Source organism: Nicotiana tabacum, unplaced genomic scaffold (genome assembly GCF_000715075.1).
Source record: "Nicotiana tabacum cultivar K326 unplaced genomic scaffold, ASM71507v2 Un00194, whole genome shotgun sequence".
Taxonomy (NCBI): domain Eukaryota; kingdom Viridiplantae; phylum Streptophyta; class Magnoliopsida; order Solanales; family Solanaceae; genus Nicotiana; species Nicotiana tabacum.
Genome location: NW_027438432.1, coordinates 74,829 through 98,828, shown reverse-complemented (window position 1 = coordinate 98,828; position 24,000 = coordinate 74,829). Strand labels below are relative to the sequence as shown.

General features: G+C 38.8%; 1 protein-coding gene across 6 annotated transcripts; it reads right to left on the bottom strand.

Moving 5' to 3' along the window:
• Positions 1-2,749: 2,749 nt before the first annotated feature.
• On the bottom strand, positions 2,750-22,210 carry LOC107802643 (dynamin-related protein 3A-like). 6 transcript variants are annotated; one of them, XR_012707186.1, is made up of 15 exons: positions 21,628-22,208; positions 17,323-17,605; positions 17,124-17,152; positions 16,862-16,963; positions 14,999-15,067; positions 14,864-14,923; positions 14,070-14,183; positions 13,843-13,891; positions 9,388-9,497; positions 9,077-9,169; positions 8,890-8,982; positions 8,603-8,740; positions 7,927-8,013; positions 4,218-6,065; positions 2,750-3,901 (listed from the first exon to the last, which is right to left on the bottom strand). XR_012707186.1 is itself a non-coding variant. In XM_075248831.1 (15 exons), the coding sequence occupies exons 1-15, from the start codon at positions 22,015-22,017 to the stop codon at positions 3,876-3,878; spliced, it is 1,749 nt and encodes a 582-aa protein (XP_075104932.1). In that variant the 5' UTR covers positions 22,018-22,209; the 3' UTR covers positions 2,750-3,875. The 6 variants fall into 6 exon arrangements, 3 of the variants coding, with proteins under 3 accessions (XP_075104932.1, XP_075104933.1, XP_075104931.1); XM_075248831.1 differs by having other exon boundaries at positions 4,218-4,323; positions 21,628-22,209; XR_012707187.1 differs by lacking the exon at positions 2,750-3,901 and having other exon boundaries at positions 4,234-4,323; positions 5,985-6,065.
• Positions 22,211-24,000: the final 1,790 nt, after the last annotated feature.

Genomic DNA, 24,000 nt, shown 5'->3' with positions numbered 1-24,000 from the left:
GTTTAAGTACCTTGGGTCTATTATTCAGGGGGATGGGGAGATTGATGAAGATGTCACACATCGTATTGGGGCGAGATGGATGAAATGGAGACTCACTTCCGATGTTTTGTGTGACAAGGAGGTGCCACCGAAACTTAAAGCAAAGTTCTACAGAGTGGTGGTCAGATTGACTATGTTGCATGGGGTGAAGTGCTGGCCAGTCAAGATCGCTCGTGACCATAAAATGAAGGTAGCAAAGATGAGAATGTTGAGATGGATGGGCGGGCACACCAGGTTAGATAGGATTAGGAATGATGTTATTCGCGACAAGGTGGGTGTGGCACCTATTGAGGACAAGATGCGTGAAGCGCGGCTTAGGTGGTTTGGTCATGTGAGGAGGAGGAGAACAGACGCCCCGGTGAAGAGATGTGAGAGATTGACATTGGAGGGCGTACAGAGAGGTAGAGGTAGGCCGAAGAAGAGGTGGAGAGAGATGATTAGGCAAGACATGGCGCAGCTTCAGCTGACCGAGGATATGACCCTTGATAGGAAGGTATGGAGGTCGAGGATTAGGGTAGTAGGGCAGGTATTCTAGAGTGTTCATAGCAGTAGTATTGGCACGCAGTCTCCATTTCTGTTGGTAGTAGGTTTTAATGACTAACCATTATTTTCTTTCATTGTTGATCACCTTTTTTGATAAGGTTCATTGTTGATCACCTTACTATCTTGTTGTTTTTATTATGCTTTTATATGACTTTTTGGTACTGTCCCTTCTTGTCTATATTTTCATTAATGTGGTGCTTATGCTTTCCTGAGCCGATGGTCTATTGGAAGCAGCTTCTCTATCCTCACAAGGTAGGGGTAAGGTCTGCGTACACACTACCCTCCCCAGACCCCACAGTGTGGGATAATACTGGGTATATGGTTGTTGTTGTAATAAAGTAGTAGCTGGTGATTATTTTGGAGAATGGGTTGAGAGTAAAACAGGATGGCCTGGCGTTCGAAGTCATAAGCAGGCCACCTATAACGATTTAATGGACATCGTAATGTTATGTGGTGAGTTAAATATGAGCGACATATCCATTAGCTATATTATTAATGCTACTCCTAGAAAGGAAAACTATGCCCTTCCTACATCGCAAACAATTTGCAGGTGCGTCGATATCTTCGTGATGTTGGTAGGAATAGTTCTAGGCATATTCTAAATATATGGGCGTCCGAAAGGTACGATAGAGGTCCAAATGTAGCAGCGGCAGCACCAAATAGGATGCCCACCCCACCAACTCGTTCATCAATCATTGAAGAATATACCCATGGGTTGGAGGATCTCGGAGAATGTCCAATGAATACGAAGATACCAAAAACAGAGTCCAGGCACATTTATCTTGATAAAACATGTTTTATCCTCAGAGATTTTTTCACGGATAAGAAGATGTTAGTTAAAGCACTGATGCAAGCTTCCGTAAAAAGGTCCTTTAATTTCTGTCCAAAAAAGAGCTATAAAAGATTGTGAGCCCGTTTGGACTAGCGAACACCAGCTTTTTAGCTTTCAAAGTGTTTGGCAAAATTAAAAAGTGCTTAAAACAAGCCAAAAGCCACAAGTTGGCCAAACCCAACTTATCCATTTTGGCTTAAAAGCCATTTTGCTTTGACCAACAAAATTACCTTTTTATCCCTTATAAGTTCTCTTAATTCCTAACATTATCCTCTCAACTCACTGAGTACATGACCCTTGATAGGAGGGTGTGGAGGTCGAGGATTAGGGTAGTAGGCAAGTATGTAGTCGAGTGTTCCCCCATGTACTCTCAATTTGATAGCTTTAGTATTAGTATGTTGTCTTTTACTCTTAGATTGGTTTTACTACATAGTGTATAATTGTTCGATAGCATTAGTATTAGCATGTTGTCTTTTATTCTTAGATTGTCATTACTACCTAACGTATAATTGTTGTTTTGGCTTCGGTTATCTTCTTTTATCTTGTTGTTAATACTTACTGCCTTCACTTCCCTTCATCCTTTCTTTAGCCGAGGGTCTATCGGAAATAGCCTCCCTGCCCTCCCAGGGTAGGGGTAAAGGGTAGGAGTAAGGCTGCGTACATCCTACCCTCCCCAGACCCCACTGATGGGAATTTATTGGGTTTGTTGTTGTTGTTTCTTCATTTTTCCACGATCGTTTCTCCTCTCCTTTCCTCTTCCTCTTCTTCATCGTCATTTTCTCACCGCTCGGTATTTAGCTCACCACGTGAAACCATATTGTCCATCAAATCGTTATAGGTGGTCTACTTACTGACTTCAAATGCCAATGCCAACTTATTTTACTCTCAACCCAACCCCTCAAAAATAATCACCAACTACTATTATATTGTCCTCCATAAATCAAGAATGGTGTATAATAAACGAAGCTAAACCATCAACAATAACAAATCCAGTGTAATCCCACAAGTGGGATCTGGGGAGGGTAATGTGTATGCAGACCTTACCCCTACCTTATGAAGGTAGAGAAATTTTTTCGGACAGACCCTCGGCTCAAGGAACAGTAAAGAAGTTAAACCAACAATGGTCTATAATAAATCAAAGATGCAGATCATCAGAAAGTATAAATTTTCAGAATCAATCCTTACAATGTCAAAGCAAAACAAAATTTAAAGCTTACCAAAATAACGGATCACCAAATATAGCCCTTATGAGTAATGCTCAATCCAATTTACGCAGAAAGCACAACCCAATATCAAAAAATAATTCAAAACGCTTCAAGGTGTGAGAAGGCACGGGAGAAAATATGATATATTGATATTGTGTGTTCAATACAATACAAGAGGTCCTTATTTATAGCTATACTATACAAGGACATACTACTCCTATTCCAATGTGGGACAAGACTACATTATGTACATATCTACACATCATATGTACCGAGCTTGTTACACATGTAACTAATACGAGAACCATTAAGAGACTTAGTGAAAATATCTGCTAGTTGATCATTCGATTTTACAAACTTTGTAACAATATCTCCTGAAAGTATTTTTTTCTCTAACAAAGTGACAGTCGATCTCAATGTGTTTAGTCCTCTCATGGAACACCGGATTTGAGCAACTGCTTGACCCAAACTAACTCACACGTTGCCATAGTCATGGCCCGATATTCCACTTCGGCGCTAGATCGAGCAACTACATTTTGTTTCTTGCTCTTCCACGAGACCAAATTACCTCCTACTAGAACACAATATCCAGATGTAGATCGTCTATCAGAAGGTGATCCTGCCCAATCAGCATCTGTGTACCCAACAATCTGCTCGTGGCCTCGATCCTCGAATAGTAATCCTTTGCCTGGAGCTGATTTTATATACCGAAGAATACGAACAACTGCATCCCAATGACTATCACAGGGAGAATCCATAAACTGACTTACAACACTCACCGGAAAAGAAATGTCAGGTCTCGTCACTGTGAGGTAATTCAATTTTCCAACTAACCTCCTATATCTCGTAGTCTCTAAGAGGCTCCCCCTGCCCAGGCAGAAGCTTAGCATTCGGATCCATAGGAGAGTCAATAGGTCTACAACCCATCATTCCAGTCTCCTCAAGAATGTCTAAGGCATACTTCCGCTGTGAAATAACAATACCTGAGCTAGACTGAGCGACCTCAATACCTAGAAAACACTTCAGTCTGCCCAGATCCTTAGTTTGGAAGTACTGAAAGAGATGTTGCTTCAGATTAGTAATACCATCCTGATCGTTGCCAGTAATAACAATATCATCAACATAAACCACCAGATAAATACACAGATTCAGAGCAAAATGCTGATAAAACACAGAGTGATCAGCCTCACTACGAGTCATGCCGAACTCCTGAATAATTGTGTTGAACTTACTAAACCAGGCTCGAGGGGACTGTTTCAAACCATATAGTGACCTGCGCAATCTGCATACACAACCATTAAACTCCCCCTGAGCAACAAAACTAGGTGGTTGCTCCATATAAACTTCCTCGTCAAGATCATCGTGGAGAAAAGCATTTTTAATGTCTAACTGATAAAGAGGCCAATGACGTACAACAGCCATGGACAAAAAAAGACGAACAGATGCTACTTTAGCCACGGGAGAGAAAGTATCACTATAATCAAGCCCAAAAATCTGAATATATCCTTTTGCAACAATACGAGCCTTAAGCCGATCAACCTGGCCATCTGGGCCGACTTTGACTGCATAAACCCAACGACAACCAACAGTAGACTTACCTGCAGGAAGAGGAACAAGCTCCCAAGTGCCACTCGCATGTAAAGCAGTCATCTCGTCAATTATAGCCTGTCGCCATCCAGGATGAGATAGTGCCTCACCTGTAGACTTAGGAATAGAAACAATGGACAAAGAAGATATAAAAGCATAATGAGGTGACGACAGACGATGATAACTTAGACCAACATAGTGGGGATTAGGATTAAGTGTGGACCGTACACCTTTGCGGAGTGCAATTGGTTGACTATGAGGAGACAAGTCCGCAGTAGGTGCAAAATCTGATGCAGGACGTGAATCACCTGGGCCTGATGCTGGATGTGGATGGTGATGATAAGTCAAGAGTGGCGGAGCTGCAGAAGGTTGAACTGGATTATGTGGAGGAACTGGACCTATAGGTGATGGACCTGGAGCTATAGATGGTGGAACGAGAGCTATAGGTGGTAGAGCTGGAGATGTAGAGGAAGATGGATGGGAGATAGTGACTGAATCTCCAAAAGAAGAAACTAGTAGTACCTCGGAAATATCTAAGTGATTACCTGGACCTGTGAAGTATGATTGGGTTTCAAAGAAGGTAACACCAGCGGACATAAGGTACCGCTGGAGGTCAGGAGAATAGCATCGATACCCCTTTTGCGTTCTCAAGAAACTAAGAAATACGCACTTAAGAGCACGGGGAGCTAACTTATCTGTTCCTGGAGTAAGGTTATCGACAAAACAAGTGCTTCCAAAAACACGGGGTGGAAGAGAGAATAAAGGTAAGTGGGGAAACATAACAGAGAATGAAACTTGGTTCTGGATAGCTGAAGATGGCATACGATTAATAAGATAGCAAGATGTAAGAACTGCATCCCCCCAAAAATGCAACGGAGCATGAGATTGTATGAGTAGGGTACGAGCAGTTTCAATAAGATGTCTATTCTTTCTTTCAGCTACCCCATTTTGTTGAGATGTGTACGGACAATATGTTTGATGAATAATCCCATGAGATTTCATAAACTGCTGAAATGGGAAAGACAAATACTCTGGGGCATTATCACTACGAAATGTGCGAATAGAAACCCCAAATTGATTTTGAATTTCAGCGTGAAAGGTCTGGAAAATAGAAAACAACTCAAATCGATTTTTTATCAAAAATATCCAGGTGCACCTAGAATAGTCATTAATGAAACTAACAAAGTAGCGGAATCCTAAGGTAGAACTGACCCGACTAGGACCCCAAACATCTGAATGGACTAAAGTAAAAGGTGACTCTGCTCGATTATCAATACGTCAAGGGAAATGAGAGCGAGTATGCTTACCATGCTGACAAGACTCACACTCTAGAGCTGACAAGTGAGATAAACCAGGTACCATTTTCTGAAGTTTTGACAAACTAGGACGTCCCAACCGTTTATGTAATAAATCTGGTGAATCAGTAACAGGACAAATTGTTGAAGGAAGACAAGATGTGAGTCCACGTGATTTAGCAAGAATAAGGTAATAAAGTCCATTTGATTCACGCCCGGTACCAATGATCCACCCTGTACTGCGTTCCTGTATAAAAACATGGTCATCAAGAAATAAAACGGCACATTTAAGTAATTTGGCTAGGCGACTAACAGCTATGAGATTAAAAGGACTATTAGGGACATAAAGAACTGAATCTAAAGGTAAGGAAGGAATTGGGCTTGCTTGACCTATTGCTGTTGCCATAGTTTGAGACTCATTGGCCATTGTGACTCTTGGAAGAGATTGAGAATATGAAATAGTAGTGAAAAGAAATTTGTTACCAGAAATATGATCTGATGCACCTGAATCAATGACCCAAGACTCCGAGGATGAAGATTGAGAGACACGAGTCACACTATTACCTGTTTGAACAACGGAAGCTATCTCAGAAGATGTCTGCTTACCTGCTTTGTCCTGAAGAAACTCAAAATAATCACTAAAGAAACCATCCGACTATTCGAAGTATCGGTTCCCATGTCGCTACAATTAATAGTAATAGGGTTAACTTGAAATAGTGAAAATTAGTAACTCCTTTGGGAAAACTGAAGAAATCGCTAAGAAAACACTGTTTACAGCAGGAAAACATAACATTGTTCTGCGCCGGAAAACACTGTAGCTCTCGGAATATTACTGTAGCAGCCGGAAACTATTCAAAGTGGTCAGAATGAAATAAAAACAATAGGGGTAGGATCGGAATTACCAGACAACCCAATTGTTCTGAAGAAACTTTTTCAAAAAATGGCCGGAAGTCCACTTTTGAAATCACTGTTCACGCCGGAAAAATATAAAAGTGGTCGGAATTTGGTGTAATATGGATGGGTAGGCTCGGAATTGCAAGGGGAACAATCTGTCCTGAAGAATCGTCGCAGAAAAATGGCCGCAAGGCGGCTCACGCGACGTCGGAACTTCGCCGGAAAATTTCTTCCGATCGCTACACTACCGCCGGAGATTTTCACTAGGTTTGGTCGCCGGACAGTGACTACTCTTGTGGTAGTGTTGGATTTTGCACAACACTAACCGAGACAAAGCAGACACAAAATAACTTTGAAAAGTCGCCGGAAAAAAGGGTCCCGGTGACTGATTTCACTTCCCGGAATCGCTGGAATTTATGCACTGCGATAAATCTCTCACGATAGCTCTGATATCATGTGAGAAGGCACGGGAGAAAATATGATATATTGATATTGTGGGTTCAATACAATACAAGAGGTCCTTATTTATAGCTATACTATACAAGGACATACTACTCCTATTCCAATGTGGGACAAGACTACATTATGTACATATCTAACACAAGGGTTCAACAATGGCAGCGGAGAGAGAATAGATGAAAATCGAGGAAGGAAATCGTGAAGAAAGAAGGAACAAGATGAGCAAAGGCTCCAATACGAGCTCAATCAATGAATTTGCGAAATGTTAAGGGCAATTTCGACCTAGAAGGGGGAAGAAAAATAGTGCGGGAATAGGGGTTGAGAAAGGGAAATACGTTTTTATATTTTATTTTATAATTAATTGCTTTCGACCAATTCGTAATTCTCAGAACATTGGGGATGATTTCTAACATTACAAAATGGGATTAGATTAACTAACAATAATCCTAAAAAGGGCGGGTCTAAATATGAAGAATTAAAACTTGGGGTCTTAACCTCAATTGAGTCTTGGTCAGAGGTCTTTTAATTAGAGCTCCCTAGTGACTTGTCATGACTGAACAACGATGTGTCAACTAATTTAACGGTAATGCGGCATACATTGGACAAAATTCTGGCATGTGACTTGACGCCAAGGCTGACATTCCTTCTGGTGGCATATGGTGTTTTTTTTTCTTTTTTTGACGACTGTGTTCATCTCGTCTTAATGTAATTGGTTAACTTATATGGAAACCGAATAATCAAGGAAATCGAGGTAGCAATGCACTTAATGAACTTTGCCAGAAAACGTTTTTGGTGGCCGAGACAACCTAAATTCTGATAGTTGCTCTATTTGGCTCTAATACCATTGAAACAAGATATAAAAGAAAAAATACTTTGTATCAAAATTAACATTTTAAGAGAGACTTCTTAAATAGAAATCTTTGTTTACATACAAATATACAATCAATTATGTTTCCTAATTATGTAGAATTCTATGGAATTGTCTTACACAAAATCCTATCTAGTATTTCACTTTCCATACGCAGGCACAATGAATTTAGACATGAAACAGAAAGAAAGTTATAGTTGGTACCTGCATAGCCCTCAGTTCCATTTGAGCCATATCAACCGCTTTTGTCCCACCAATAAAATTGGGATGCGAGGAATTTATATAATCCATCTAAAATGAATTGGTTGATCAGCAATAGAAAAATAATTTTGCATAACTGCTATGAACAAGCATGGAACATATAAAATCAACCGTTGAAGTACAAAACTCAACTCAAAGGAAACTGACGATACATCTTAATTGAATTTTTACTTCTCAATAACAGTCCAAGGAAGGCAATAAAAAAGTAATGGAAGATAATGATCTTAAGATGCAAAATATATTTCTACGACAACAATTCAGCAAATTCATAAAAGTGAGAAACCCACCCATCCCAACCCTCAAGAAGAAAACCTTTCAAATGGAAAGAAGCTGTATCTTGTTGATATTCATTCAAAATTAGAAGCATTAGTCCAAGTGGCAATTAGAATATGGACCTAAAATAAGTTATTCATATCTATACTATTCTTCGCCGTCTTTTTTTTGGTGTGTGTGTGTGGGGGGGGGGTGGATGGGTAGCACATAAAGAGTTTATCCTGACCATATAAAAGAAAGAATGTAAAAATATATGAGTACACACACTCTTGAACTGAAGAACCTTAATTTTAAGGACATTACTTCAAGTAAATGGTCAAACAATCTGCAATTAGAGATCAGATACCTCCATATCAATAAGATTTGTTATCATTCTTTCAGCGGGTTTTACACCATCTCGTAGAAACCTTGTAGTGACATCCTCTAGTCGCCTTCTTAACTCTAGGAAGCGACGCATTTCAAATGTTTCACAAGCACGACTAATCTGCAAGATTTAATTAAGGGTAAGTCCAACTGAATATTCAGTGTGCCCCAAGGATCTAGTTTATGTGTGTTTGTAGCTGCTCATGAGAGAGGGAACCTACGTACTAAAACTGTAAAACACCATATAAGTCAAAAATACTCTTTTATCACCTTGATAAGCTCATCATAGACGAATCGCAAGCACTGGAGGCTGGGATCTAGCAGCCTGGCTATTTGTCTTCTAACCAAAACTTCAAATGGGACCTAAAACACTTATACCATCATTATCATCCCAACGATAATAGAAAGCATTATAGGTGCTCCGCTTGAAGCATAAATTTACTATCACGGCATGCACCTCTGGCACAAATAGCGCATTTCTCGGACCAGTTGCATTGTGGATAGCTATTCTTATATCCTCGTCACTTAGATCTTCACAAGGATCCACTTCCTACAGTGACACAAATAACAACATTACTACCTGATGCAGCATCAACAGCTTACTGTTACTGCTAGAACAACATCAGTTACATAGTTAAGTAGATAAGATCTTGTTAATATCAAAAGCAAGAAATATTAAAGTAATATTGGCTTTAGCCCTTCACTAGAGAAGCTAGTCCATGAAAGACCAGCAGCAACAGAAACTAATTGAGGAACAAAAATTTGCACCTCCAGGCTCTTTACAAAAATTGACTGGAATATGTGATGAATCCGTGCTCCCCCTGACAATTCTTTGGTTGTCATTGCTTCACTTTTTCCATCCACCACTGCAGAAAATGCTGTTAATCACCAAGAAAAGGAAGAACGTCAGTAAGCAACCAAAAATTCTACCCCCTCTCTCTTTGACTTGATTAACCTACTTTGACTGGCACAATGATTAAGACAACTAAGCAACATGTGCTAGTAGTCTGTTAGAATAAGATGAAGTAACAGTGGGAAGAAGCGACAAGAGCGTAAAGATGTTTTTCAAATTCAAAATAAAGTGAAAAACAGTACTCCATGTCATTCCGACCTTCTAAAGCTGTAAGCTTTACCACTTTAAGGAAAAGATCAATCTTTTGGAGGACCTTAGTAGCCAACCAAAATGAGACAAGTGGGGTACAGAAGAACTATATGTTTTGCTACAGATTCATATCTGCCTAGTTTCACTCAGTCAATCCAGAAAAGAGAATGCACCTATCTAAATTAAATACTATGCCGTCGTATTTGGAAAACAAGACTTAATTTTCATACACAAGCCTATCTGGAACATACAGATGAGCCTCCCACTCAGTATCTTTCTCAACATCAAAATATTGAGGCGGATAGCTAAAATATTAAACATGTAATCATCCTAGTAACTGAAAAAATGGGATGGCTAAAGAGAAGTTAGCACAAAGTTCTAGAAACACATAATAAAAGGATATTATTCCATGTAGTGATATATATATACACATATACATATGTAGTGATATATATATACACATATACATATGTACTAACTAAGGAAAGAAATAAAAGAGATTCCTACAAATCTGTTATCTATATATGGATTATGTACACTACTAAGAAACAGGTCTATGTTCATTGTAAAAAGTGTCTACGTTCATTCTGTAAATGGGTGATCGATTCAGGTGCCACAAATCACATGACAGGTAATCCAAATATTTTTTCTAGCTTTCGCTCACATAAAGCACTCTCACAGTTACTATAGCTGATGGATCAACTTGTAGCAGTGTTGGATCTGAGACTGTTAAGCCAACTTCCTCTATTACCCTGTCATCTGTATTAAGTCTACCAAATTTGGCCTTTAACTTGATTTCTGTTAGTAAAATCACCAAAGACCTTAATTGTTGTGTTGCATTCTTTCCCGATCATTGTTTGTTTCTAGATCTTACAACAAAACAGGTTATTGGTAAAGGATATTTATTTGGTGATCTCTACACCCTTGATGAATGGGAGCCACGGTCTATTGCATGCTCTAGTGTTGTGTCTCCCTTTGAAGCACATTGTCGATTAGGACACCCCTCTCTGCCTTTGTTGAAGAAGTTTTGTCCTCAGTTTCAGAATATTTCTTCATTGGATAGTGAGTCATGTCGATTTGCAAAACACCATCGCATCTCGTTAAGTCCAAGAGTTAATAAACGAGTTGAGTCAGCTTTTGATTTAGTTCATTCTGATGTTTGGGGACCATGTCCTGTTGTTTCCAAAATTGGGCATAAGTATTTTGTCACCTTTGTAGATGATTTTTCTCGAATGACTTGGATTTACTTTATGAAGAGTCGATCTGAAGTGTTTACCCACTTTTCTATCTTCTCTAATGAAGTCAAAACTCAATTTAACGCTTCGGTGCACATTCTAAGGAGTGATAATGCTAAAGAATACATGTCAGAGTTATTTCAGTCGTACATGAGACAACATGGTATACTACATCACTCTTCTATGTGTTGATACACCCTCTCAAAATGGAGTTGCTGAGAGGAAGAATAGGCATCTACTTGAGACAGCTCGGGCACTTTTGTTCCAAATGAAGGTTCCTAAACAGTTCTGGACTGATGCGGTCTCTACGGCTTACTTTCTGATTAATCGCATGCCGTCTACTGTGCTTGGTGGTAATGTGCCTTACAGTGTTCTTTTTCCAAACAAGGCATTATTTCCGGTGGAACCTAAGGTATTTGGAAGCACATGTTATGTTCGAGATGTTCGACCATCTGTTACCAAGTTGGATCCCAAGGCATTGAAGTGTGTTTTCCTTGGCTATTCTCGCCTTCAGAAGGGGTATCGGTGTTATTCTACTGAACTTGGCAAATATTTGGGGTCAACTGATGTGGTATTTTCAGATATTACGTCATTCTTCTAAGCTCCTCCCATTTCTACAAGTCAGGAGGGAAGAAGATGAGTGGCTAGTATATCAGGTTACTCGTACTTTGACAGAACAAGGAGATGATGTTCCTCCATCTCCTAGTTCTATCGAGCACCAATCCACTATTCTGCCTTTAGCACCTGCTCCAACTGTGTTAGCAAGACCGACAATTGTTCAAGTTTACTCGAGGAGGCAACAGACGAATGATACATGTTCTGCACCAGTTCCTTCATCATCAGATGTGCCTCCACCTGACCCTCCAGAAAACCTTGACCTTCCAATTGCTCTTCGCAAAGGTATACGTATTTGCAAATCCACATATTTTATTGCTAATTTTGTTTCCTACGACCACTTGTCTCCTGCATCTAGATCTTTGATTGTGTCTCTGGACTCTGTTTCTATACCCAATACGGTAAAGGAGGCTTTGAATCATCCTGGATGCTCTGAAGCAATGCTTGAGGAAATACATGCCTTAGAGAAAAATCACACTTGGAATTTAGTAAATTTACCCAGTGGAAAGAAAGTAGTGGGATGCAAGTGGGTCTTCACGGTCAAAGTTAATCTTGATGGCTCTGTGGCGAGACTTAAGGCCAGACTTGTGGTTAAGGGGTATGCTCCGACTTATGGGGTGGATTATTCAGACACCTTCTCTCCAGTTGCCAAACTTACTTCTGTCCGCTTGTTCATTTCTCTAGCTGCTTTTGAGAATTGGCATTTGCATAAATTGGACATTAAGAATGTTTTTCTTCATGGTGATCCCCATGAAGAGGTATATACGAAGGAACCACCAGGTTTTGGTAAATTTAGTGAAGCAGTTCAAGAATTTGGGCTGAAAAAGAGCAAATGTGATCATTTTGTCTTCTATAAGCAATCACCAGCTGGATTTATTCTCCTTGTTGTATATGTGAATGACATTATTATCACAGGGAGTGATTATGCACGAATCTCTTCTCTCAAGTCTTTCTTGCATACTAAGTTCATACAAAAGACTTGGGACAACTGAAATACTTCTTGGGAGTAGAAATAACTAGAAGCAAAAAGGGAATTTCAGAGAAAGTATATTCTTGACTTACTAGCAAAAACTGGTAAGCTGGCTGCCAAGCCTTGCAGTGCTCCAATGGTTCTTAATTTGCATCTTGTAAAAGATGATGGCGATCCATTTAATGATCCAGATAGATACAGGAGGTTAGTTGGGAGATTAAACTATCTCATTGTGACTCGTCCAGATATTGCTTTTGCAGTGAGCATGGTTAGCCAGTTCATTTCCGCGCCCACAGTTAAACATTGGGAGGCTTTGGAGCAGATCCTATGTTACTTAAAAGGAGCTCCGTGACTTGGCATATTATCCAGCAATCACGGTCATTCTCGCATTGATTGTTTTGCAGATGCAAATTGGGCTGGATCCAAGATTGATAGAAGATCTACTACTGGTTACAATGTATTTGTTGGTGGAAACTTGGTATCATGGAGAAGTAAGAAACAAAATATTGTATCTAGGTCCGGTGCAGAATCTGAGTATAGAGTTGTGGCACAATCAACAATAATGTGGATACATCACCTTTTAACTGAAATTGGGTTAAAGCATCCTACTCCATCAAAGCTCTGGTATGATAATCAAGCTGCACTCCATATTGCCTCAAATCCAGTGTATCATAAAAGAACCAAACATATTGAAGTTGACTGTCATTTTATTCGTGAGAAGATTTAGAAGAACTTGATTTCCATTGGCTACGTGAAGACAGGAGAGCAGCTAAATGATTTGTTCACTAAAGCATTGAATGGCACTCAAATTGATTACCTTTGTAACAAGCTGGGCATGATCAATGTATATGCTCCAGCTTGAGGGGAGTGTTACAGAATGAACCTAGACACTTTACACAATGAACATAGACTGTTTCTTAGTAGTGTAAATAACCCATATATAGATAGCAGATTTGTAGGAATCTCTTTTATTTCTTTCCTTAGTTAGCACCTGATGTATAGGTATATATATGTATCACTCATGAAATAATATACCAATTTGATTCTTCCATACCTTGTTAATTACAGATAACAAGACTTAATTTTCATACACAAGCCTTCTGGAACATACAGATGAGCCTCCCACTCAGTATCTTTCTCAATATCAAAATATTGAGGCGGTTAGCTAAAATATTAAACATGTAATCATCCTAGTAACTGAAAAAATGGGATGGCTAAAGAGAAGTTAGCACAAAGTTCTAGAAACACATAATAAAAGGAACTAGCGAACTTCCACAAAAAGAAAACAAGATACTCCTCACCTTCAGAGTATTTTGTCAGAACATTTAACAGCATGGCCCCTCTTTCTGCCTGTCTCATGCCATGCAACAAGATAAATTCATTTAAATTAGAAAATATATTCATTTGTCTATAACTATCTGGTTATGCATCTCTTAGAATCATTCCCCCATGACTTGAAATTGTAATTCATAAAAGATCAATTTCTAGCCCACAACTTTGAAATAAAATCATAGCACATTATCTTTACGTTTGATTCCAAAGCCTCCCCGTAAGTACGCAACTCCTTTTCAACAGCTACAAGATGAGAATTTAAATCAGTCTTCAAAGTGGGGAGAAGATTTCGAATGTGGTGCTCCAGAATCTGAAACAAAACAAAAATACCATAAACTTCATGCTATTATCTATTTTATTTCTTTAACACAGTTTGATTTATTGTAACAAAAAGATTAGCCAATGATGCCAAGTAGGATGTTTTATGTTTGATGTCTCTATTCACACTTTTTAAGCATTAGGTAAACCAAGTTTCCATTTCACAACTGCAGCAATCAACAGAAAGGCACAAAAGAGATTGTCAACATGAATGCGATGCCTACAAGAAATGAAGGACAAACAGGAATTCCGTAATCCCTAAAAGTACACCTCAGTGGACATGTGCTGCTGAGGACAATCGCAATTTTTCCAAGTAATTACATTGTATTGACAATGGGCAAAAAACACCCGCATGCAAGGAGTATACCAAAAATAGAAAAACGATATGGTTTTCCACAACACCCAATCTTCTATATACACGCAAATCTTGTGGGTGACCAAAAGGATATAAGGGATAAGAGGCTACTCCTCAAATGTACAAAATTCTCCGCTGAGGACAATTGCATTATTCTAGCATCTTCTGATTTTGCCTCAAAATTACAGCTAGGCATCTAAAAATGCCTTTGAACATCTTCTTCGGCAACACAAAAAGACTTACCTACAGAACCAAATCGACCTAAATTAGAACCATTGACACGAATTCATCTTTTATCCATCATTTTTGGCACCAACCTGATTTAGCTTCTTCGCCAACTGGGGGATTCCGCAACGATCAGATAAACTATGGTACACCTTCAAATGCAAAGTACCATGTGACAATGTAATTACCAAAAATGGAATATAAGATGATAAGTAGCAGAAACGTACATGATAATCACAGAAGAATTGCTCCTCATAAGCAAGTGCTTCTTCAATAGAACGCTCATTGTTAATATCCTGCAAAAATACACTTATATTATCTTATTTGGTTCAATATATTTGAACCATAAACACAATGTTTCGGCATTTTCTTCTTTCTTTCTGTTGAAGACGGTTAAATAAACAAAAGGGTGTTCTCTCTAACAGCTTATGGACATAGATACGAGGTTTAAGATATTCTCCCACATAATGTTGTGTCTAGGTCCCTCATGACGCTATAATAACTCTTCACTAGATCGCCCTTTTTTTCCAATTAAATTGACCCCTTTCTCTTTAGCTTATCTGTAGTTGACTTTTTTCCTTACATGGAAAAGCTCTTCACGCCAAAAGTTCGAAATAATATGTCGTGTAGAAAATTCTTCAATAGACTGATGACAAGGAGCCTATTGAAATGATAGATCAAGCCAATAATAGGAGGTCTCAAACAACTGCAGGTAACAGACAACTCTGAACAACAACCGGGATAATGTAGCACTTCATTACTTTCGCTTCAATGTGATATCTTTATAACAATAAACCACATCTTCACATATTCAATATATCATAAGCAAATATATGCATGATTACATACCATTCAAACTATAATTTTCAATCATTATGCTACAAAAAATGTTTATCCACTTTGGGACCAAGGGATCAAAACGTTTGACCTTATATAGTACATAGGACTAAGCTTGGGAACCATGTACAATGTGAAAGCTTTTACTTCTTAAGCTTTGACTTAAGCAAGAAGTAACATGTACAGGTGCACTCAATTGCATCTCTTCAACCATGATACAATTGTAAGACATGCATAAGAGTAAAGGCCTAAAGGGCATAGGCATTGCATAGCAGTGAACCAAATTCTTAAAGTAAATCACCTAGACCTCAGCTTGTTTTCATTAAATATGATATTGGAACTGCTATTGCATAGAAAGATCATCAGTGTCAAACAAACATCTGCAAGCAGCTTCAAATCACACAGCCAAAATGTCTGTGGAAGGAGGCCTTTCATCCAACTGGATAGGAAATCCTTTTACATCACTAACTACCCTCTTCCTACCAAACAAAATATCAGTTGATCTTGGAAGTGGCACACTAGAAGGATTAACCCCTGAAAAGGAAGAAGGACTGAGGCCAATGTTGATGGAAATACACGATAGGGATCTGATTGAAACTAACAGCATCTTAGACCTAATAAATAAGTACAACACCTTGTGAAAATTCATCTTTGCTCTTGAAAGGGGAGAAAGTATGTGAAATATGAACGAAGTAGAATCGCTAAATTAGGTCTGTAATAAAGAAGAAAGCAAAGCTCTGATATATTAGTTGAGGTGAAAAAGGTAAACCCATTCAAATAGGCAATGCATGTTACATAACATCTTACGAAGGATCATTAGCCTCCTGATACACAAAACTTTGATGTCAATCAGAAGTCAGAACAATAGCTTTTATTAGACTTTTTTCTTAAACTAATAGTGGTATCCAGGCCAGCTTGCATGCACCTCAACTACTCCATTGGCCACTGGGTACCTACTACCTCCCACCAGTTGGTAACTCTGCCCACTGAGGGTTAAGCAAATAGGATTGTTTTATGTCTGTTGGGATTTAAATCCTGGTCTCAAAGGTTTCATCCACTTCATTCATCACTAGGCCACATCCTTGAGTACTTTATTAGTCAGTTATTGCTTTTGATGATGTGAAGTTGAGATAGATACAGGTCAGTTAGTAGTAGTACTCTGGATCAGCAAAATATAGGGCTTTAGTGAAAACAGCAAATATAGGGCTTTAGTGAAAACAGCAAGTAGTCAAAGCAAAGAATCCAGAATATACCTGTTGACTACGGTTGACAACACCGACATAACCTAAACGAAGTGGAATAACTTTTCCCAGCAGAAAGTTTTTCGCGTCGGTACCCTTATCCATTATATCTAGCTACAGCCACAACACAACATTAAGATCACATGTCTGCCTGACGATTTCATGAAGAAGCTAATGAACACATAGCTGCAGAAGTTTCCTTTTCATGACATATTTTTCTTTTAAAAGGTAAAGGAGATGCTTTTTAACCTTCAATGCGAATGTGAAAACTAACCTTAGTTATTACACCAATTGTACGGGTACCTGCCAAATAATTTATCAAGTCCAGGCACTGGATGTGAAATGGTCAAATAAGTTTCACAAAGCAGTCATAAAAAAAATATTTGTCAGTGTGTGACTGTGTAACATAACTTAGGAATTAAAGCAACAAATTTGGGCTATCCAGATTCCAGACAACTACATCAGAGACCTACCAGTTGGATCCACCTCTTTAGCCATTTGTAGTGCATCAGAATTAGCCAAATCAGCATTTGCAGGAGAAACAGCCAATATGATTGAAGTTTCTTGTTTTATATAGGACATTATCATATTTCTGATCCTTGCTTCAATATCACTGGGTTGGTCACCGACAGGAACTTTACTGATTCCAGGTAGATCAACAAGAGTTATATTGAGAACATTGGGAGAGCAGATTTTTAACCGAATTTGTTTATCAGAAACCCCCTTGTTAACTCCCACTTCTTTTGCTGTTTCAACCTGCACTAACAGATCAGTTTATTCACATAAGAAAGCGTGAAAAAATACGGCACCCCTAGTATATTCACAAATTTCGAAATAAAAAATAATATCTTCAACCTAGTTGATATGAAAGAAAACAATAAGAAGTAGATAAAGCATAATATTTTTAACCTAGTATTTCAGAAAGAAAACAACAAGTTGATGAACATCATTAATGAGATAAAACATCCTGCTGCCAGTCATCAAGCTTCATCTCTGAACTTTTGGACATTTCCGCTATACAAAATCTCATACTATACAAAATCTTATATCAGTGTTGTTAAAAGCGACCGCTTCCTCGCTTAAAGCGAGAAGTGAGGCATATGGCACTTCTCTGATCTGAAGCGTATCACGTACACAAAAGCGATCGCTTCCCCTGAAAAAGTGAGAAGCGAGGAAGCGAACAAAGGGACAGAAGCGAGCGGTTCTCTTTATAACTGGGCTGCCAACGTTAATTAATTAAAAAGGCTCTCTTTTTTTAAATTCAAGATCATCAAGTTTGGTCACATGTATGTGATTTCTTCCTCCTCCGACGACGACTCCTCCGACTCCTCTGACTCCGACTTCGACTTCTTCTTCTTTTTCTTTCATTGTTTCAGTGTCCAAATAGTAGCTAAATGTTGGCGAAATTTTTTTCCCCCTACAGTTCTTCTTTTTCTCGTTCTCCTCCTCTTCGTCTTCATTTTCTTTCACTGTTTCAGTGATAAATTGCAGAGAAATGCTGCCCATTTTTCGTTTCAGTTATACTGCCATTTTTTGGCATACTTACTGCCATTTTTTTCATATAATTTATTCTTAGTTGTCTACGCAATATTTATTTTATTGTCATTCTCCTCTTCTTCTTCATTGTTTATTTTAATTTTTTTTTTTAATTCCACTTCACTTTAAAAAAGTGAGTGCTTCGTTTCTCGCCGCGAAAAGGGGCTTGTCGCTTTTCCTCGCTTCACGCTCTTCACAACATTGTCTTATATAAAGGAGTAATAGAAAATTGTCATTTCGTTGGTGTCCAACAAGTTTAACATAGCCTTAAGTATGTTACCAAAAATAACATAGCCTCAAGTACAACAACAACAACGACCCAGTGAAATCCCACTAGTGGAGTCTGGGAGGGTAGTGTGTACGCAGACCTTACCCCTACCCCGAAGGAGTAGAGAGGCTGTTTCCGAAAGACCCTCGGCTTAAGAAGACAAAAAGACAAAAGAAGACAATATTAGTAACACCACCGAAATAATATGAAACAAATATGACAAATAGGAACAACATGAAATCAAGAAGAATGATACAAAGCAAAGCAAAAGCAAAATAGTATCCTTACCAAACTAGTCTCACAAAGTTATGGTATAAGACAAGACTCGACTACCTCCTAACCTACAACCCTAATACTCGACTTCCACATGTTCCTATCAAGTGTCATGTCCTCGGAAATCTGCAACCTCGCCATATCCTGTCTAATCAACTCCCCCCAATACTTTTTAGGTCGCCCTCTCCCTCTTCTCGTGCCCTCCACAATCAGTCGTTCGCACCTCCTTATCGGAGCATCTGGGCTTCTCCTCTGAACATGTCAGAACCATCTGAGCCTTGCTTCCCGCATCTTGTCATCAATGGGAGCCACGCATACCTTTTCCCGAATATCATCATTCCTAATCTTATCCATCCTAGTATGCCCGCACATCAACCTCAACATCCTCATTTCTGCTACCTTCATCCTCTGGATATGTGATTTCTTAACCGGCCAACACTCAGCCCCATACATCATGGCCGGCCTAACCACCGCTTTATAGAACTTACCTTTGAGTATCAGTGGCACTCTCTTGTCACACAATACTCCAGATGCTAATCTCCACTTCATCCATCCTACCCCAATACGGTGTGTAACATCCTCGTCAATCTCCCATCCCCCCGGGATAACCGACCCAAGGTACTTGAAGCTGCCTCTACTCGGGATGACCTGTGATTCAAGCCTCACATCCACGCCCACTTCCCTATGCTCAGCACTGAACTTACACTCCAGGTATTCCGTCTTTGTCCTGCTAAGCTTGAAACCTTTAGATTCAAGAGTCTGTCTCCAAACCTCCAGCCTCTCGTTAACACCGATTCGCGACTCATCAATCAGAACAGTGTCATCGGCGAATAACATGCACCATAGCCTCAAGTATGTTACCAAAAATAACTCTTTTAACTTCTCCACAAATTTTCTTTTTTTTTTAATCTCTGTCCAAAATGTATTACCACTAATTATTTAGCTCTTAATGGTCATTAGTGACACCATTTTTACTTTTTATTTTTCTTCTCACACCAATTGAGCAGCTTTTAGTAATGATCCAACTCAGTACTCCATATAGAATACCTAGCGTCAGAATTTCAAAACAATGGCATGATAAAGAAAAATGTAACACATAGGATTAAAGTATTATGGTTGAAATGGGGGAGTAACAGGGAGTGCAGTAATAGAATATACCTAACAAAATGAAAGGCTATTTATAGCTATGTTGCTCGGACTCTCCAAAAGTGTTGTTGCGCCCGTGTCGGATCCTCCAAAAAAGTACTAAATTTGGAGGATCTGACACGCACCCAACAACATTTTTGAAAAGTCCGAGTAACATAAATTTATAGAACTGCTGTGGACAAGCAATATTATATAGGAATGAATGTTGCGCCTCTCACGCCTTACATATCTCAAGATGAAGGGTGCACAAATGTTGATGTTAATGTGGATGTGCAGTCATACAAGATTAGACAATATTATCACATAGAGAAGATGGTCTGAGATGATTTGAACATATCATATGTAGACATCCACATGAAGGGGAGCCTTGGCGTAACTGGTAAAATTGTTGTCATGTGGCCAGGAGGTCACGGGTTCTAGCCGTGGAAACAGTGTCTTGCAGAAATGCAAGGTAAGGCTGCGCACTATAGACCCTTGTGGTCCGGCCCTTCCCCTGACCCCGCGCATAGCGGGAGCTTAGTGCACGTGCTACCATTTTTTATATGTAGACATCCACATGCACTACCATAGTTGTGAGTTGTGACAGAATGATGATTGAATGTGTTAAAAGGCAACAAGGTAAACCTGAAATCACATGGAGAAAAGTTGTCTGAAAAGACCTACAATCTGTTCCAACTAATGGGGACTTAGCTAAAAATAGAAAACAATGAAAGAAAAGAATTACTATAGCGACATTAACAAGTTAGGATTAAGATTGTGTGTCATGTAATCCTGCACTAAAAAGAAAAGTGTGTCACGTACCCTAACTAATAACAGGACTAACGGACTGGGCTCCGAGCTAAATACGGTCCGAGCAAAAGCTATCGGGTTTACATGAACTCATACCTAATACTTAATATAGTTTCACTCCTGACTGAAAACGAAAGTGTGTCACATCAGCCTAACTAAAAAAGAAAGTGTGCCATTGGACAGAGGGAGTAGTGATTTACAATTATTTTTAAGAAAATAGAAGAAGAATCAAAGAACCTAACAATAATTTCACGGCGAATAGCGGAGAAGTTGTGGAATCATTTGTTAGGGAGGTATATATACATTAAAAAAATTACCTATCTAAACAGTGTAATTAACCGGCAAAGGGGTGTCAATATGTGACTCCGCCACTACCTACAGATTGATGAAATAATAACCAGACCAACAGATTGGGTTTCAAGCTAAATATTCTTAATAATATAAATACACAGTTTGTGAAAAGTTACCGGGTTCACATGAACGCATAGCCGATACTCATACCTAATACTACTATAATTCTCACCCAACTAAAAAGAAAAGTGTGTCACGTAACCCTGACTAATAACAGGACTAACGAACTAGGATCCGAGCTAAATACGGCATGGGCAAAAGTTACAAGAGTCACGTGAACTCATACCTAACTTGCTATAGTTTCACTGCTGATTAAAAACAACTAAAAAGATAGTGCACCATTGGACAGAGGGAATAGTGATTTCCAATTATCAAAGATAAAGGAAAAAGTACAAGAGGAATCGAATAACCTAACCAGAATTTCACAGCGAATATCGGAGAAATCGTAGAATCGTTTATCAGGGAGGTGACCAAACTCGCCATATTCCCGAGAATCATTATCACCAACTCCTATAGTGCGTTTTTCAAGCTGAAGAAGTAACGGTCTACGTGTACAAATATCAGTGCCACGTGGAAGGAAGTCACGGCCAACTAAAGCCTCAAGTACACTGGACTTGCCGCTACTCTGACTCCCAATCACCGCCACTTGAGGCAGCCGGAGACCGGTGAGACGATCGTCGATGTCGCCGAGCGGTGCGAAAATATCCTGAAGCTTGTTGATTAATGGAATCACCGATGAGCCGATGAAACATGTGGAATTTTTAGTTTGTAAAACGTCGCCGTTTGAGTTTGATTTCCAGCCCATTTTTTGTTGGAATTTTGGTGTCACAGTGTGTAAGTGCGAGATTGAATGGAGAAGTGGGGGAGGGTTTAATGGAGATTTCTTGGTATTGAAGATTCGGAGAAGGAGAAGAGTTTCTCTTTTTTCATTTTAAGTTTGAAAAGTTATTCTTTTTGTAGGGACAGGTTTCTTTTGCTGTTGGATGGCTACTGTGAGTAATTGAGAGAGATAAAATTTAACATATTTGTTTGATCAATTAATTATTTGGTCCGTATAACATTGCGTGCACTTGTGGGGAGTAGTTATCATCATCGTACTATCTATTCCTATACTATAAATTAGAATAATCAGTTACCTCATGATCAATATGTCTACGCGGCTATTATAGAGAGTTGTTTTGCCCTTACTTTATCTACTTATTAGTTACCTTTTTTCTTTAGTTTTCTGTAAATTCTACGTGCTTTGAGCCCTTTTTGATAAATTGTTTTGCATCACTTTTGAACTTGTCATTATCATGGTGGGACCTATTTAAAATTCTATTCCTATACTATTGTTATCTTCCTAACAAAATTTCACATGGCCTATCAATATTCCTATACTATAAATGAGAATAACCAAACAGCTCATGGTCAACATGTCTCTCGTATATTACAGAGAGTTGTTTTGCCCTTACTTTATCTGTTTATTACTTACCTTTTTTCTTTAGTTTTCTGTAAATCATACATGCTTTGAGCCCATTTTGGTAAACTGCTCTGCATCACTTTTGAACTTGTCACTATCCTGGTGGGACCTATTTAAAATTCTATTCCTATACTATAGTTATCTTCCTAACAAAATTTCACATGGCATATCAATATTCCTATACTATAAATGAGAATAACCAGGCAGCTCATGGTCAACATGTCTGCCTCGCTATTACATAGAGTTGTTTTGCCCTTACTTTATTTGTTTATTACTTAATTTTTTTCTTTAGTTTTCTGTAAATTCTACATGCTTTGAGCACTTTGGTAAACTACTCTGCATCACTTTTGAACTTGTCATCATCATGGTGGGACCTATTTAAAATTCTATTCCTAGACTATTGTTATCTTCCTAACAAAATTTCACATGGCCTATCAATATTCCTATACTATAATATAAATGAGAATAACCAGGCAGCTCATGGACAACATGTCTGCCTGGCTATTACATAGAGTTGTTTTGCTCTTACTTTATTTGTTTATTAGTTACCTTTTTTCTTTAGTTTTCTGTAAATCCTACATGCTTTGAGCCCTTTTTGGTAAACTGCTCTGCATCACTTTTGAACTTGTCATTATCATGGTGGGACCTATTTAAAATTCTATTCTTATATTATTGTTATCTTCCTAATAAAATTTCACATGGCCTATCAATATTCCTATACTATAAATAAGAATAACCAGGCAGCTCATGGTCAACATGTCTGCCTGGCTATTACATAGAGTTTTTTTGCCCTTACTTTATTTGTTTATTACTTACCTTTTTTTCTTTAGTTTTTTGTAAATCCTACATGTTTTGAGCCATGTGACGACCCGGCCAGTCGTCTCATGAGTTACCGCTCCGTTTCCCACATTTCAGCTTCTTTACGCTTCGTTATCCTTGTTTTATGTGATCGAGATGATTAGTTCGAGTTCGGAGAGGATTTGGTAAGAAATGAGACACTTAGTCTCTTTTAAGAAGGCTTAAGTTGGAAAAGTCAATCGGATATTGACTTATGTGTTAGAAGGCTCGGAAGTGAGTTCTGATGGTTCGGTTAGCTTCGGGAGGTGATTTGTGACTTAGGAGCGCGATCGGAATGGGTTTTGGAGTTGTAGAGAAGATTTAGGCTTGAATTGGCGAAATTGATATTTTGGCAAATTCCGGTTGATAGGCGAGATTTTAATATAGGGGTCGGAATGGAATTCCGAGAGTTGCAGTAGCTTCATTGTGTCATTTGGGATGTGTGTGCAAAAATTTCAGGTCATTCGGACGAGATTTGATAGGCCTTTT